The sequence below is a fragment of the Asterias rubens genome, chromosome 2, assembly GCF_902459465.1.
Source record: "Asterias rubens chromosome 2, eAstRub1.3, whole genome shotgun sequence".
NCBI lineage: Eukaryota > Metazoa > Echinodermata > Asteroidea > Forcipulatida > Asteriidae > Asterias > Asterias rubens.
The window spans coordinates 4,990,608-5,007,335 of record NC_047063.1 but is presented as its reverse complement, the minus strand read 5'-3'; the positions used below and the strand labels follow the sequence as shown (position 1 = coordinate 5,007,335).

The 16,728-nt window shown below is 39.1% G+C and overlaps 1 protein-coding gene across 1 annotated transcript in view; it reads left to right on the top strand.

Moving 5' to 3' along the window:
- The window catches only part of LOC117306930 (ATP-binding cassette sub-family C member 9-like), a 46,950-nt gene that overhangs the window by 14,789 nt on the left and 15,433 nt on the right, over positions 1-16,728 (top strand). Inside the window, exons 13-26 of the mRNA XM_033791509.1 lie at positions 532-729; positions 1,448-1,526; positions 2,090-2,195; positions 3,515-3,613; positions 5,009-5,174; positions 7,098-7,235; positions 7,788-7,992; positions 8,202-8,428; positions 9,621-9,860; positions 10,721-10,878; positions 11,479-11,571; positions 12,115-12,217; positions 13,390-13,503; positions 15,547-15,658. Coding sequence (XP_033647400.1) covers positions 532-729; positions 1,448-1,526; positions 2,090-2,195; positions 3,515-3,613; positions 5,009-5,174; positions 7,098-7,235; positions 7,788-7,992; positions 8,202-8,428; positions 9,621-9,860; positions 10,721-10,878; positions 11,479-11,571; positions 12,115-12,217; positions 13,390-13,503; positions 15,547-15,658 — 2,038 coding nt within the window. The remainder of the gene's footprint in view (positions 1-531; positions 730-1,447; positions 1,527-2,089; positions 2,196-3,514; positions 3,614-5,008; positions 5,175-7,097; positions 7,236-7,787; positions 7,993-8,201; positions 8,429-9,620; positions 9,861-10,720; positions 10,879-11,478; positions 11,572-12,114; positions 12,218-13,389; positions 13,504-15,546; positions 15,659-16,728) is intronic.

Genomic DNA, 16,728 nt, shown 5'->3' with positions numbered 1-16,728 from the left:
GTACCATTTGTATCTGATATCCAGCTCATTCTTGCTTAGCATGTACCATTTGTATCTGATATCCAGCTCATTCTTGCTTAGCATGTACCATTTGTGTCTGATATCCAGCTCATTCTTGCTTAGCATGTACCATTTGTATCTGATATCCAGCTTATTCTTGCTTAGCAAGTGATTTATAAGTGATATTTTCTGCTTAAAAAGGGTTGTTTTTCTACTGAGCAAAATTGAGCTGATGTTTTAACCAAGTTTGCTATTGTCTGCAAACTTTCAGTTAAATTAAATACCTCCCATGATTGTTGTCTAAAGACAGCCATAAACGCAAACAACTTTGTTTCCATCAAATTCAACACTATTTTTGAACATTTTATGTAACATTGTTACAATGTAAGTAGCTATCAGGTTTGTGTTTTGCATTTATGGCTCTCCATAGTTTTTAAAACTCGGTTTGCAAAAACTTGGGCTGTGGCGTTACGTTAGAAAGGTCTATATCTTCCATGCTATACTTTAATCACCCTCTTCCATATCACCCAGGTTTGTGAAGTCAAGCCATCAGACTCTTACGGGCAAGTCATGTTTCACAGACTAGCAGACAACGATGTATGTAATGGTGACGATAAGAAAGCTGTTACGGCTAGTAACGATTATCTAGCGCTAAAATCAGGACCAGTAGAGGATGAGACGCTCCATGGAGCTCATCAACCAGACTTGCCAGACGACATCGCCATCAAGGTAGGTCAACTAAAAAAGGATGTATTCAATATATTGTTCTTTATTTTGGTGCTGTTGCATTGGTTTACTTTAGTCTTCACCAGGACACCAGCACCATGCACTTAGAAACGTAGTATTAAGCGCGGTATAAATTTGTATTATTATTATTATTATATATCTTTGAAGGGATTGTGTATTTGATAATTTGAACCCACTGGTTGTTTCAATCCTATATAGTTGTAGATACATATTTATACCATAAAACTAACTTTCATTTAATTTTAACAGGTGTATTTAGATATTTAGAATAACCTGCACTTTGAATACACATTCTGAGAAACAGTCGTTAAGGCTTCTCAGATTTGAGTTTGTGATCTATTTAAAGAAACGCAGTAGTTCAACATGAAAAGTTTCTCAAAATGTATTATACATCCTGCCGTTAATGTTCATATTCATAATACCAAAATGTATACAGACCCTTGAATCATATGGTGAAGCACTGCATACCTGTAGCGCCCAATTCGTATAAGACAAAAGGAATCCAAAGGGAGTGTGAATGAGAATCAAATCCATGCCTTCTGTAGTATACAACAATAATTCTGTCATATTAGTTACTACTGCTGGTTGTTATTAATCCTGTATGCAAAGAAAATTAATTTCTGACAAAGACATTAAAAACACTTTCTGTCTGAATGGCAATTGAGGTTTACTCAAATGTTACTTATTTTCCCCTTTTCAGGTTGAGAGTGGGAATTTTTCATGGGATCCTGAATCTTCGTCCAGTTTTCTGAGTGACATCAATGTGGATATTCCTAAAGGTATTGGCAACAGTTGTTACTATTAAATAATAATAATAATAATGTTGAACATTTCTAGTGCGCCATGTCCGTCAATGATGACACTCCTGGCGCAAAAAAACAAGAACTCTCCTAATACACCAGACAACCAAAAGTTTGAAGGATTTGATGGTTTCTGAAATAGATTAGTTTTGAGATGACTTTTGAATTTAGAACAAGTATCTGCTTTTCTGAGTTGAAGTGGGACGCTGTTCCAAAGGTCCCATGTGTTGTGTAACGCATGTAAAAGAACCCAGTGTATTATTGAAAAGAGAAGGGGTTCCTGGCTGTGGCTGCTGTATGCGCCGTAGCACCTTGTTAACCCTTATAAGGTGCTAACTAATTGGGTCTCAAAATTCATCACTGCAATAACATATCTTTCTGAAAGTTTGTATATACTCAGCGCCTTGAGTACCTTGTTTGGTAGATACGTGCGCTATATAAGACTTGGATATTATTATTGTTATTCTTTTTTCGATAAGTGCACTGGGTTCCTTTATATGCATTACATAACAGATGTAATGACTACCTTTTGAATCCCCCAGGAGGCTTAACGATGATCGTTGGTCAGGTCGGAATGGGCAAGTCATCTTTACTCTCTGCTCTTCTTGGTGAGATGCACACTGTATCAGGCACTGTCCGAATCAACAGGTATGCGCACAATACTTCCATTAAGTGAATCAACTACAGGCATGATAGTCTTCCTACTTCAGTCCAAGTTAAAACCTACGGTTCTTTTCAGAACTACCCCAACTCCTTTAGAGATTATCAGTACATTTTTTTTATTTTTATTTTTTTATTTGTTATGCAAGTCGCCTGACACACAAGGCCTACTTCAAGGTGTTGGCTGCAATTATTTTTTTCCAGAGGCCAGTGCCACCTACTCCTAGGGCTGAAACAGGGTTACCCCTTTCACAGTCCATACGAATGTAGGCTTGGGTGTCATCAATTCGAAGCCTGGCCGGTAGAACAGAAAGCACTACCTCTTCAATTTTATACAGCAAGTGTCACGACCGGGATCCGAACCCACACCCTGCTGATCAAACACCAGTGCTTGAATCCGGTGCTCTAAACCGCTCAGCCATGACACTGCCACAGGTATCGCAAAGCTTACTAATTGTAATTCCACCATGCAAATTTTAAAATCCTACTTATTTTAGTCTGATTTCCATTTGTTTTGGCACGTAAAAAAATCAGAAAGATGCTGAAAAATATATTACACCTTGGGCATATCAACAAGAAGGTCAGCCTTTGTGCTAAAGAAATTATCATTCTACTTTTTCCAAAATACCAAATATTTCGCCTAAAAATGGTCTCCATTTTCTTGTTCGTTGAAACACATTGAGCGACTGTACAGGTTCTTTTAAACAGGCATTAGAATCTTCCGGTTTAAACCGGAATTCCGTTTTTTTTCCTTTCAAAAGCGGCCCTGGACACTGGCTGTAGGGGACTTCGCGCTGCGCGCTCATGTTGTGTGCTTCGCACACAAAAATGATGGAATATCGACATTTCCGATCAACTGAATTTTTTTCCTGTTTTTTTATCATCACCCATTCTCATGCCTGTTTAAATGACAGGGCTATAGGTTCGACAAGTCTTGCTTGTATAGAAATGAGAAATCAACCCGAACGAAGATTGTACTGTTTATGAAATCAAATCCTCTTATAAAACAATATTTCATACAAAATTCTTGAACATAAAAATACACATAGCATTTTGATACATATGAAATTTGTCGGTTTGAATATTGGCTAAAGTGTTTTTCTGCCTCCTACTATTTAAATTTACGCTGTTTTCAACTCGAGCTTGGTTAGTACATCCTGCAATGAGATACGAATGTTGGCGTCAAAAATTTGAAAAAGAAGAATTTGCATCAATTGAGATGCTCAGCTCCTGCAATTTGACGCCAAAATACGCTTGGCATTCGCATACTTGGGCTTTACACAACTGCACTGTTATTCTCTTTACAGGGAGCACACAGGGATTGCATACTGTGCCCAGAGAGCCTGGCTCCTCAATGCTTCACTAAGAGACAACATTTTATTTGGACGTGAGTTCGATGAAGACAAGTAAGTGGAAAAATGACTAAACCATGTTGTTAGCCAGAATGCTGGTTTTCAAACAGCGAGGTGGTTTTACTTTAGTCTAAATTGTTATGTTTGGATGAGTGATACAAATAAAGCTTCTTATAAAGGCCCGGTCACACAGGCCCCGATAATGAGAACGATTGGTTGAATAAGATGGGCGTACTCTGCATGGAGCAATTGAGGGTGGCATTTTTATCGTTCGTGTTTTCGTTCTCGTTATCGGGGCCTTTGTGACAGGGCCTTTACTCTAGAATGCGCCTTATTTTTGACCGCGCGAGGGCGCTATAAATAGTACTTTTATCACTTCCGGGGGTACACGCGATTCGCCCTGCACAAATTAATAGGCGTTCTGTCACTAGTGTTGCGCCGTAGTTTCAATTTGTTTTAGAGGTGGATTATAACGGCTCCTTTAAAAGTCTTATTGTCCGTGATGGATTAGATGTCTGTGGTGGTAATGTGTTCCAATCTTTAATAACTGTTTTGGGTATGAATGAATATACCCCCGGAAGTGATTGAGAGCGCCCTCACGCGGTCAAAAATATGGCCCATTCACTTTGTGTGTCAAACCTCCCTGTCTCTTTTAACCTGTCACAATTCAAAACGCATTTTTAATGGCCATCTTTCTACTTAAGTATTGTTTAGGAGAAAAACTCCTGAAGAACAGCAGAGTATACTGTTTGAAACATCAAGACCACACTGGTTCTTTTCAGAGCCAACACTCCCACCAAAGAGACTTAGAACACGCCTCTTGCCTGTTCTGTATTATGGTTGGCTGAAACACGGTCACATGGGATGAACAAATGTAGTCTAGTGATCGGGCGCGCTTGTTTTGCGGGAATAGTACCTGGGCGGGCACTAGTCTTTACTGCCTGGTTACAGCGCCCTTGAACCGTGAACAACAACTACAAAACTTCCTTTCTTTTCCAGATTTCTGTTCTTATTTCACACTTAAGACCGAGGTGTGTTATAAATGCATTTTTGACTGGCATAGTTCGGTAACTAGTATACGTCTATTCCCCCGAGGGACTTTAAGTGGCTAGAAGAGGGACCTATTTCCCATTGACAGTCGATGTGTATATTAATACTTGGTTTTATACCCGCAAGTTAGCTCTCTATTTAGAGTTTGTTCCTATCTTTCTACTGGTTAATTTTCTCTTCTTCTTTCCCTTTTCCCACCTGAAATCTTGAGTGGCCTGTTTTCACGGTCTTTTGATTGGCAATGTCCCATATTTTTTATTGAGTTTTTTTTTTTCTTGAAGCAGACTGGAAACAGTGGCTTTCTTGAGAAAACATGATTGACTTGATTGAGGGCAGCATTGGAGCACTTAGGGTAAATCTAGAATTGACTTGATATTTCCCTGCATTATTATCATCTAGATTTGAGGCGGTTGTATCGGCTTGCTCCCTGCGGCCAGATATCGACATCTTGCCCGCTGGTGAACTGACGGAGATCGGAGAGAAAGGAATCAATCTGAGTGGAGGACAGAAACAGCGAGTCAGTGTGGCTAGGGCCATGTATAGTCCTAATGACATCGTTATACTGGTAAGGGAAGATTAAAGACATCACATAAGAGGACAGACAAAAAAAAGAATCTGATCATAACTCTCTTAACAACTTGTAGATTTAGTACGAGTTGTATGTGTTTGTATATATAGGTATTTTGTCTCTAATGCTTAAAATTTGCATGTCGTCGTGTGCCCGGCAAAAGGACGTAAGGGAAAGTTCCCGGCAGAAGGACGTAAGCAATTTATGTTAAAATTTGTGTTTCAAGAATTATGAGCGGGAAAGTTTGGTAAATTTGTTGCCATGCAAAAGTCATTCTAGAAAGGTTAAATTCTGCATGGGGAATGGGGAAACATGTCTTCAGGGTAATTCTAGCAAAAGAACAAACAAAAATGACATATTTTTCATGTCAGGAGCCATTTTGTTGCTTACGTCCTTTTGTTACTGGGACGAACTACTTTATGTTCCCGGCAAAAGGGCGTAAGGCCTTACGCCCTTTTGCCGGGCACACGACGATGTAATAATGTGTAAATGGTAGAATCTTTTCTGTATGATATTTTACATTTAAAGTCACTGTACACGTTTGGTAATTGTCAAAGACCAATGTTCTCACTTGGTGTATCCCATCATAAGCATAAAATAACAAGTGGGAAAGTTTGGGCTGAATCGGTTTGCGAAGTTGCGAGAAAATGATGAAAGAAAAAACACCTTTGTTGGACAAATTTGTGTGCTTTCATACAGGAATAAAAGACTTCTAGCTTGAAGTCTTTTAATATTTTAGTGCGAAATTACCTCTTTCTTAAAAATTACAATACTTCAGAGGGAATTGTTTCCCACAATGTTTTATACTATCAACAGCTTTCCAATGCTTGTTACCAAGTCGGTTTTTAAGTTAATATTTGTTTTGAGTAAAACCTGTACCTTCCCTTTTAACATAGTATTGTAGGCCTATATTTTAGTTTGTTCATGTTTTAAGCTTTTTTCTTCAATTGTTAGCCACATTGATCTGTGATTCAGAATGTGTTTTATAAATGCTGTTTATTATTAATAAGCCCAGCAGCGATTTCATGAAACACTAGGATTAATCCTATCTCGAGCTAAGATGAGTACTCGTCCTTACTAGAGGATGGGTTCATTGCGTCAAAATTTATGTGGTTACGGAACATAACTCGTCCTAAGTCATAAGATTAATCCTACGATAGGAAGAGTTTGGTGAAATCGACGGCTGGGATTTGTTGCTGTCTTGGGGAAAAACATGAGTATGCCATAAGCATTATGTGCCAGTATGGGTGAAACGAAACATAGCATATAAAGTGCATGACTGCGCACTCTACCTAATGAAATGCCAGGATGGTTATTCACATCGGCCATTCGGATGGTTGCCAGCAAACAAATTAAGGCACTCCAAGGCTGTTGCGGTCTCAATAAAGCGCCACTGTATGCCAGCCCAGAAAAATTTGGCAGATATACATGTACATGTACATGTCATGAAAAAAGTAAAAAGAGAAGTTTGGTGCGGATGTTCCCTTGCGCTCTTCAAATCTTATATTTGTTTAAAGGCAGTGATTGGTAATTACTTAAAATAATTATTAGCATAAAACCTTACTTGGTATTGAGTAATGGGGAACTGTTGATAGTATAAAACATTGTGAGAAACGGCTTCCTCTGAAGTAACATAGTTTTGGAGGAAGAAGTAATTTTCCACGAATTTGATTTTGATACCTCAGAATTTGATTTTGAGGCTTCGAAATCAAGCATCTGAAAGCACACAACTTTGTGTGACAAGTGTGTGTTTTCTTTCATTATTACATGTATCTCGCAACTTGGACGACCAGTTGAGCTCAAATTTTTTACAGGTTTGTTATTTTATGCATATATTGAGATACACCAAGTGAGAAGACTGGCCTTTAACAATTACCAATACTGTCCAGTGTCTTTAATCACTGATGTTTACATCATTAGGATGATCCCTTCTCGGCTCTGGATGTGCATGTGGGAAGTCTTCTTTTCCAAGAAGGTGTCATTGATCAGCTTCTAGGAATGAAACGCACCGTCGTGCTGGTCACGCATCAGCTACAATACATGAAATATGCTAACAAGGTAAGTCCATGATCAAACCAAAATTTCAGGAACGTTGATATCCCCTGTAAATCTTCATTACTTGGGGCATTTACTTTTGAGGTTTTCTTTAACTGTTTATGTGTAATTTTTCTATGGCATTTTTACTGTTATGCGCAATATAAATTCACTAAATAATTCATTATTGTGCTCCCAATTGGTGGATTAGAACCTATGGGTACACATTGTACTCCTTGATAGAGAGAAGCAGGTATGGTGAACTCGAATATCCGGTTAATCTTGGATAGTTGGCCAGCGGTATCCGAATATCAAAATTTCACTATTCTTCCAGCACTACAATTTACTTCAAAATGGAAATTAGTTTGATATATTTCTCATCAAATACGAAATTTCATACAGAAATATTTCAAGGGATGTTTGTTACTTTCATAATTATTAGACTGTGTAAGTTTTATGTGAATCTGTGATCTTCACAATTTTCTTCTTCTTTCCAATTCTGTGATGTTCCTTTAATATTAAACGTCCAAAACTCCTGAAATAGCCAACAGGATTTCGTTTTTGTGCTTCTTAAAGGTATTGGTGATGAAGGATGGATGCGTCAGTCTTCAAGGAACTCCCAATGATGTGTGGGCCGCCGATCCAGACCTTCAGATCACTTCCAGACATCTAGCCGACATTGCCGGTAAACCTGACGGAGAAGCTTGTGTTGATGAAGCGGAAATAGAGAGGAAAAGGTTACAGAAGCTGGTGGAGGAAAAGAAGAAGGAAGAAGAGAAAGGTAGTTTGAACTTAAAGGAATACATTTCCTGGCTCGGTCGAGTTGGTCTATTAAAAGCGTTTGTAACCGTTTGTTATAAAATGCACATGGTTATAACGATGTTTTAAAAGTAGAATACAATGATCTACTCAAACATGCCTGGTACATGTTTGGTAGATACATGCGCTATATAATATTGTTATAGTTGTTTTTATTCTATTCTGTACCAGGAAACTTATCCGAAGAGGAAGGGAGACTGATTGAGAAAGAGGAACGGAATACAGGAACCATCTCCTGGAAGGTGGTTGTCTTCTACCTGAAGGCCATGGGATACCCCCAGGCCTTTCTAGTTCTCATCGTCACCCTCATGCAACATTCACTGATCATCGCCAGAGACTTCTGGCTCTCCAAGTGGTCTGAGGCTGGGGAGAAATTAGAGCTCGCAAACGCCACTGAGGTAGGAAGACAATTAGCCTTTTTGAGATATCTAGCCTGTTTCACTCCACTGCTGGAGGAAAGCCTCTTCACCTATTCTCCATCTCACTCTATCCTGCGCTGTCTGTTGCCACTATGGTTGACATTGTTGGAGTGCACTGTTTGATTTGGGTGTATACAGACAAATTTCACCCAAACCCAACAGTGTTATAGTATAGTGTCCAAAATACCTTGAAATGGCTATAAGAAAGGATCTTAAAGGAACATTACAGAATTGGTTTTTGCGAACTAAACAGTTGTGGTCAGTGTAGGCACTTAAACATATACACAAACTGACACACCTGCAGAAGTTTGAGATCGATCGGCCATCTGGGTCACAAAAGAATAGTGAAAAACCGATAACAAATTTTGAATTGCATCGATGCAAAAACAAAACTGAATAAAACGCTCACTGAGCGATAAACTCCAATGCGAAATTACATTATTTATTTCTCAGCAAATATGACATTTCAGACAGAAATATTTCAAGGGATGTTTTGTACTATCACCATCACTAGATCGTGTAAGTTTTATGTAAATCTGTGATCTTCACGATTTGTGTTTCTTACCAATTCTGTAACATTCCTTTAAGATTTATGTTAGATCATTAATAATAATATGGGTTTTGGTTTTGAAAGAAAAAAAAGTTGACTATAGCAGGATTTGACTTAACAACCTCAAGATTAACATACTGGTGCTTTACCAACTGAACTATCAAGCCCTTATTTGACGATCTTCTTTAAGTCAATATTTTGTTTGGGGTCAAAAGCCATATTACCATTATATGGCTTCTGACTGGCAACTCCAAACAAAGATATTGACTGACCCTCTGAAAGCACACAACCTTGTGTGATAAGGGCATTTTTTCTGTCATTGTTATCTCGCAACTTCGATGCCCAATTGAAATCAAATTTTCACAGGTTTTTTGTTGTTGCATATGTTGAGATACACCAAGTGAGAAGACTGTCTTTGACACATACCAATAGTGTCCGGGGGTCGGTTTCACAAAGAGTTAGGACTCGTCTTATCTCGAGTTTGTATGCGTAACTCAATCTAACTTGGGATTAATCTTAAGGTCTGCATGCTACAGTGCAGGGTTGAGACTCGTCCTAAGTCAAAAGTCTTAAGTTAGGAAGAGTTTTGTGAAATCGACGGCTGTGTCTTTAAATCTACAGGAAGAGATGCACGAGACTCAGCTCTACTACATCTTCAGCTACAGCGGAATGACACTCTCCTCAGCATCTCTCTCCTTCATTGCTTCTCTGGCTCTCTTCTTGTCTGGTATCGCTGCGGCTAAACATCTTCATCGTCGGATGCTTGACGTCGTCTCCAAAGCACCCATGAGATTCTTTGACACCACCCTGGTCGGGCGCATCCTGAACCGTTTCTCTAGCGATACAAATGCTGTGGATTCGGTGAGTTCAAAACACTACTTTCAGGGATGAGATTGTTCAGACTTTTGACTGAATTGAGACCTTTTATGTCGGCCCGGTGAAGGAAATCAGACAATATTTTTCCACAATTAAAGAAATCCTGCTCATTGGTCTACTTCTTTAGTGCTTTGGATACTGTTTCCAAAAGCTCCTGGAAATCTACATGTATAACCCCATGGGAATACAAAACAGTAGAAATGGCATCATTTCAACATACCTTAGAATTTGTATCCAAATTTCAAATTTTTCGTTAGTAATGACTCTCGTACTCGATCAACATTGTGGTTTAAAGGTGGCTGTATAGTCATGATTCATGTAGCCAGCCTCTCTCTGTTTTACAGATATTTCCATGGTAATTGTTCCACCAGTCTATCCAACCTTGTTCCTCCTGTCAGGGTGTTTGAGCATGAGACCAGGCTTTCTGCTTGTTCTCATCCTCCTTATACTGTGGCTGTGCCGAGATGTAGAACAAAGAGCTACTCCAGTAGCTTTTTCCCTCATACTGCATCTCTTTAATTTCCAATAGTGCCTGGAAATGCTGGCAGTCTAAGCATATTTAACTTTTGTTCTAGTTGTTGTCGCAATAAAAGTTAAAGTGTATGCCGCTTCTTGTGACTATTACTTTGTTAAGTTGCCAAGTGGGCAGTCAACATGCCCCTCGGGTGTACAAAACACAATGGACCTTGTCATAGCGTGCAACAATTGTATACCTCAGGCCGTGCTCAGTTGTCCAGAGACAAAGTCTAGACTATTCAAGGACCTGGGGTTTGTGTCCCACTCAAGATACCTCTAGTGGTATTGATATAAAGTAATTTTAACTTTTTGTTATTTTTATTTTGTAGTCGTTGATCAATGAAGCACTGTTCATGTTGGAGGCAACCTTCAAGTGCCTTACAGCGATTATTGTCAACAGTATTGTGAGCCCAGTCTTCCTTTTAGTGCTTCTACCTGTGGCTATCTGCTTCCTCACGCTACGACGCTTCTTTATTACATCATCAAGGTAGGTAAAATTCACCACATGATGTCATGCTGCAGGATGGCATTGTGCGTCGTTCACAACCACAGTGGATGATATTGAATGGTCACACAGTTGGAGGGTTGACTGTATACTGTGTTTGCATTCACAACATGATATCATCTTGCAGGCTGACACAGATAGTTTGATGCCTATTCTTGACACTAATTACTGTTGTTCTTGACACTAATGAATGTTGTTCTTGGAACTAATGATTGTTGTTCTTGGAACTAATGACTGTTGTTCTGGACACTAATGACTGTTGTTCGAGGAACTAATGACTGTTGTTCTTGACACTTATGATTGTCGTTCATGACACTTATGATTGTCGTTCATGACACCAATGACTGTTGTTCTTGACACTAATGACTGTTGTTCTTGACACTAATGACTGTTGTTCTTGACACTAATGACTGTTGTTCTTGACACTAATGACTGTTGTTCTTGACACTAATGACTGTTGTTCTTGACACTAATGACTGTTGTTCTTGGAACTAATGACTGTTGTTGTTGACACTAATGACTGTTGTTCTAGGAACTAATGACTGTTGTTCATGACACAAGTGTCTGTTGTTTTTATTTCAGGGAGTTACAGAGGCTGGACAGTATAACAAAATCTCCAATCTATGCACACTTCTCAGAGAGTCTAAATGGACTGTCAACAATACGTGCTTATAGGTAGGCCCATTTCATAAAGCTTTAAAAGTGTGCGCAGTCACAAAAGTGAATTAAAATTTGGATGGTAACCTTTTTCTTTTACTGAGCAAGATTATTTGAGTGAATCAAATTTCTTCTTAGCTTCTAATTCAATTGTGTGATACACTATTTCAATAAGTATTCACTCTAAACATTATTGGCATAAAAACTTACAGCAGCTTTTGATAGTATAAAGCATTGTTCGAATCATTTCATTTCAAACCAATGTGGTTATAAAAAAAAAATCATTTTGTCATCCAAAATTTGAATTTATTTATCAGATTGTGTATTCTAATTATGGATTATTCTTCCTGTGTGGATATATTCGCTCAGGATTTTCGGTGATTTCTGTAAAAAAAACAAGACCCTCTTTGTTTCATTGTATGTATGTTTACATAGGATTAAACATTTGAAAGGTTCTAAAAACCAATAGTGTACTTATCCTTTAATCATACTTATTAGTTTGTGTTCTCTAATTAATCTAGGATACTTGGTTTTACTTTATTGTTATTGTTGTTGCTTTAGAGATGAGAAGAGATTTAGGGAGTTTCTGCTGAATGCTGTTGATAAGAACACAGTGGCTTTCCTTCATATCAACACATGCAATCGATGGTTGGGAGTGTGCTTGGTAAGTCTTTAACTATCATCACCATCTAATAATAATAATAACGAACACTTAATAGAGCGCCGGTATCCGCCTCAGGAAGACGCTCATGGCGCTTGAGGAGCGAAAGACAAATTAAGACAAATCTAGCTTAGTATTGTTGTGGCGTTGGGGATATTTACATGTTCTCTTTTTTGGAAATCTTTGTGTTCCTGTGAGAACCCTTGGTGTTTTTTAATAGATCTGGAGTGGAGTTCACAAAGAGTTAGAACTAGTCTTATCTCGAGTTAGGACGAGTTACTCACTCGTCCTAACTTAGGACAAACCATACATGTACGTTTTAAATATCTCCTAGGTCTAGTCCTAAGTTAGGACTAGTCCTAACTCTTTGTGAAACCGACCCCCAGTCTTTTTGTAAAAACCTTAGTCGATACAGGCAGTCCTTTGTCCCCAATTCCATTCATTTATGTAACACGTCAGCTGTACGTAAATAGGGGTACTTACTTTCTTGCAGGTTTGTTTACAGCCGGTTTGCTCTTTCACTGGAATATTTTTGCTCGTATTTATTACGTGGATGTTTTATTTGAGTGTGTATATTTCTCTCCGTTTGGTCTGTCTACGTTCAGGCATGTGAGACTTTTCAGCTGATTTCCTCGTTTCGGGTTCAAGTTTCCTCTTTTTTTCATGGATAGTTACTCCCATGCTTAAACGTGTAATTATTGTTTTTAAAGGCAGTGGACACTATTGGTAATTACTCAAAATAATTTTTAGCATAAAAACTTACTTGGTAACAAGCAATGGAGAGCTGTTGATAGTATAACAGGAACAGCTCCCTCTGAAGTATCATAGTTTTCGAGAAAAAGTAATTTTCCACGAATTTGATTTTGAGACCTCAGAATTAGATTTTGAGGTCCCGAAATCAATCATCTGAAAGCACACAACTTTGTGTGACAAGGGTGTTTTCTTTCATTATTATCTCGCAACTTGGACGACCAGTTGAGCTCAAATTTTCACAGTTTTGTTATTTTATGCATATGTTGAGATACACCAAGTGAGAAGTCTGGTCTTTGACAATTACCAATAGTGTCCAGTGTCTTTAACTAATACTTGTTTCATTCTTATGAAACAATGAAAACTAAAGTTTTGTATATTTATGATGCGGACAATAACAATTGTAATTTTAATTGTAATTGTAGGATGTGATTGGAGCCCTGTGTGTGTTTCTAGCAGGTCTGATCCCCCTCCTAGTTGCAGTCACATCATCTCTGGAACCAAGCTATGTAGGATTAGCCTTGGCCTACGCACTGATGGTAAGTGAAGGAGGCTGTGATTTGCTGAGTTTTCTTGATTTTGTATTCAATCAAATCAATCAATCTTGTTGGTTCATATTCCAAATTTTCATCATTATATAATAATAATATGAAATATCAAAGTCTTATATAGCGCAAGTATCTACCAAACAAGGTACTCAAGGCGCTGAGTATATACAAACTCTCAGAAAGATATGTTATTGCAGTGATGAATTCTTAGACCCAATTCTGAAGCACCTTATAAGGGTTTACAAGGTGCTACGGTGCATACAGCAGCCACAGCTGGGAACACCGGGGTGTACCCCTTCTCTTTACGATAAGTGCACTGGGTTCTTTCACATGCGTTACACAACACAGGGGACCAACGGCTTACCGTCCCATCCAAAGGACGAAGCAATGGCTAAGTGTCGTGCTTAAGGACACAAGTGTCACCGATTCGAACCCACACTCTGCTGATCATTATAATCGGTTAGCATCATGCATTTCTGCACCGGCTTCCTGACTGGTGGGAAGCTTCCAAATAGACCGACCTTGAGCTGCCACTTCTGCCTCCTCCGCAGACCACCAAGTACCCAGTCTGGAGAGGTCCCTCTGGATTACATTTTTCCAAGTACAAACATTTGGATGTGTAGTTAACCTCAGAGTGGAAACTTTTATTGGAGGGTCTCTAGCAAAGACACTTCATTGTGAATGATTATCTTGGAGTGCTGTAACTCACAGCACCGGCTGTATACTCCCCAGGGAGCTGAGATGGTTTAAGGAATGATTTAAGGCCTGGTGACCAGAGGTAATAGTGTTGGACGTGCTTCAAGACACCCTTCGGGCTGTGATAAATCAATTATTTTTAAGGATAAACGCAGGACTCTTGTTTGAACTTTTGGTATTCCTTTAAGAACTATTGGTGTTCCTGTGGGAGCTTGTGATTTTCCATTCAATCAATCTCAATGCCGCGAAGGATGTTAGCTTCACCTTTTTCCACTCTCCACTCCTGCCTGTCTTTCACTCATCAGCTGTCAGGTAGGAGGTGGTGATAGCTATGATGCCATTTTCCCATTTTCTCTCTTGGCCTACCCCGTCTGTTTTCCCAGTTTCAAGTAGGATGCGTTTTTGGAAGTCTGTTTTTTCTCCATTCTCACTTTGTGTCCAAATCTGAACTGGTTCAGTCTTGTAAATTTTCTAATACTTTCAGTAGTAAGTGGAAGTGTCGTGGCCGAGCGGATAAGAGCTCCAAATTCAAACTCTGGCGTTTCTAGAGTGTGGGTTCGAATCTCCAGCCGTGACACTTGTGTCCTTCAGCAAGACACTTTACCATTGCTTTGTCTTTCCTATGGGACGTATTGCCGTTGGTCACATGTGTTGTGTAAGGCATGTAAAAGAACCCAGTGCACTTATCAAAAAGAGAAGGGGTTCGCCCCGGTGTTTCTGGCTGTGACTGCTGAATGCGCCGTAGCACCTTGTAAACCCTTATAAGGTGCTACATAATTGGGTCTCAGAATTGATCACTGCAATAACCTATCTTTCTGAAATTTTGTATATATTCAGCGCCTTGAATACCTTGTTTGGTAGATACATGTATGTGCGCTATGTAAGACTTCGTTGTTATTATTATTATCATTATAGATATTTTTGCCATGGACTCGTGTTCGGATGTTTGATCAGAGTGCAGGTTCAAACCTTGGTAGTAAAACTTGGGTCATTGAGCAAAACAAAACCATAGTTGCTTCTTTTCACCCCTGTGTATAAATGTGAACCTGTGAGGGCGTAGACGGTGTGACCTCCCAGTCGATGTATAAAATCCTATAATTGCATCCGTCCTGACTGTTGTAGTTGTTGCATTTCTCTGCAGGCATCTAACAGTCTGAATTGGTTCATCCGTCAATCCTCTGTTTTCAATCCTCTGTCAATCCTCTGTCCTGACTGTTGTAGTTGTTGTATTTCTATCCAGGCATCTAACAGTCTGAATTGGTTCGTCCGTCAATCCTCTGTTTTCAATCCTCTGTCAATCCTCTGTCCTGACTGTTGTAGTTGTTGTATTTTATCCAGGCATCTAACAGTCTGAATTGGTTCATCCGTCAATCCTCTGTTCTTGAGATGAGAATGAATGCTATAGAAAGAATCAAGTACTACAGCGACATTGTGACCGAACACTACAAAGGTAAAGACACGTAATAATGATTGCTTCACCTCGCCCAGGAGTAAATGGGCCCTTAAAGGCAGTGGACACTATTGGTAATTACTAAAAATAATTATTATCATAAAACCTTACACGGTTACGAGTAATGGGGAAAGGTTGATGGTGTAAAACATTGTGAGAAACAGCTCCCTCTGAAGTGCCATAGTTTTCGAGAAAGAAGTAATTTTTCATGAATTTGATTTTGAGACCTCAGATTTAGAATTTGGTGTCTTGAAATCAAGCACCTGAAAGTGCCAGGTTGTTTTTTTCTTTCATTATTATTTTGCAACTCCGACGTCCAATTGAGCCCAAATTTTCACAGGTTTGTTATTTTATGCATATGTTGAGATACACAAAGTGAGGAGACTGGTCTTCGACAATTACCAATAGTGCTTAGTGTCTTTAAGAGAGATTGTTTATTTGATTGATTTTGGGGATGCTGCATACTCCTAAGGAGCTGAGATGGGTTTAAGGAATGTTTAGAAAGTTATATTGATAGTGATATAATTAACAGCGATTGTGATATTATTATTAAGAATACCACCTTGGGTTCCCTACAATATTCAAACTTCCGCAGTACATCTTCACTCATCAGCCACAGCATATCTGCAGCTAGCTCCCGTTCCTTGTACCTATACTCGCTACGGTGAACCAGCCGTCTCCGTTTGTGCCCCAAAACTTTGGAACAATCTCCCCATCATCATCTACGATTCTCTGACAGTGAACATGTTCAAAATAGGATTGAAAACTCACCTTTTTATCTCTTGATTGCTTTTTAAATATTTTTTTATACCTATTGTTTTTTTGTAAAGCACTTACAAACACAATGTGTATGTATAAAGTGCTAGTGACCCCTTGCACGCGCGTCACTAGTCTTGGTGCAAGACGTTTCTCGTTTCCTTTTTACGCACACCGCGGCCAATTCACCGACAGCGCGCGCGCCGACTCACCTGACTTTAGTTCACTCACCGCCCCGGAGAAACGTCTTGGTCCGTGTGCATGTTTGAGTTATGTGACCTCACATACATATTCAACGTGTGGGTCAACAAAAT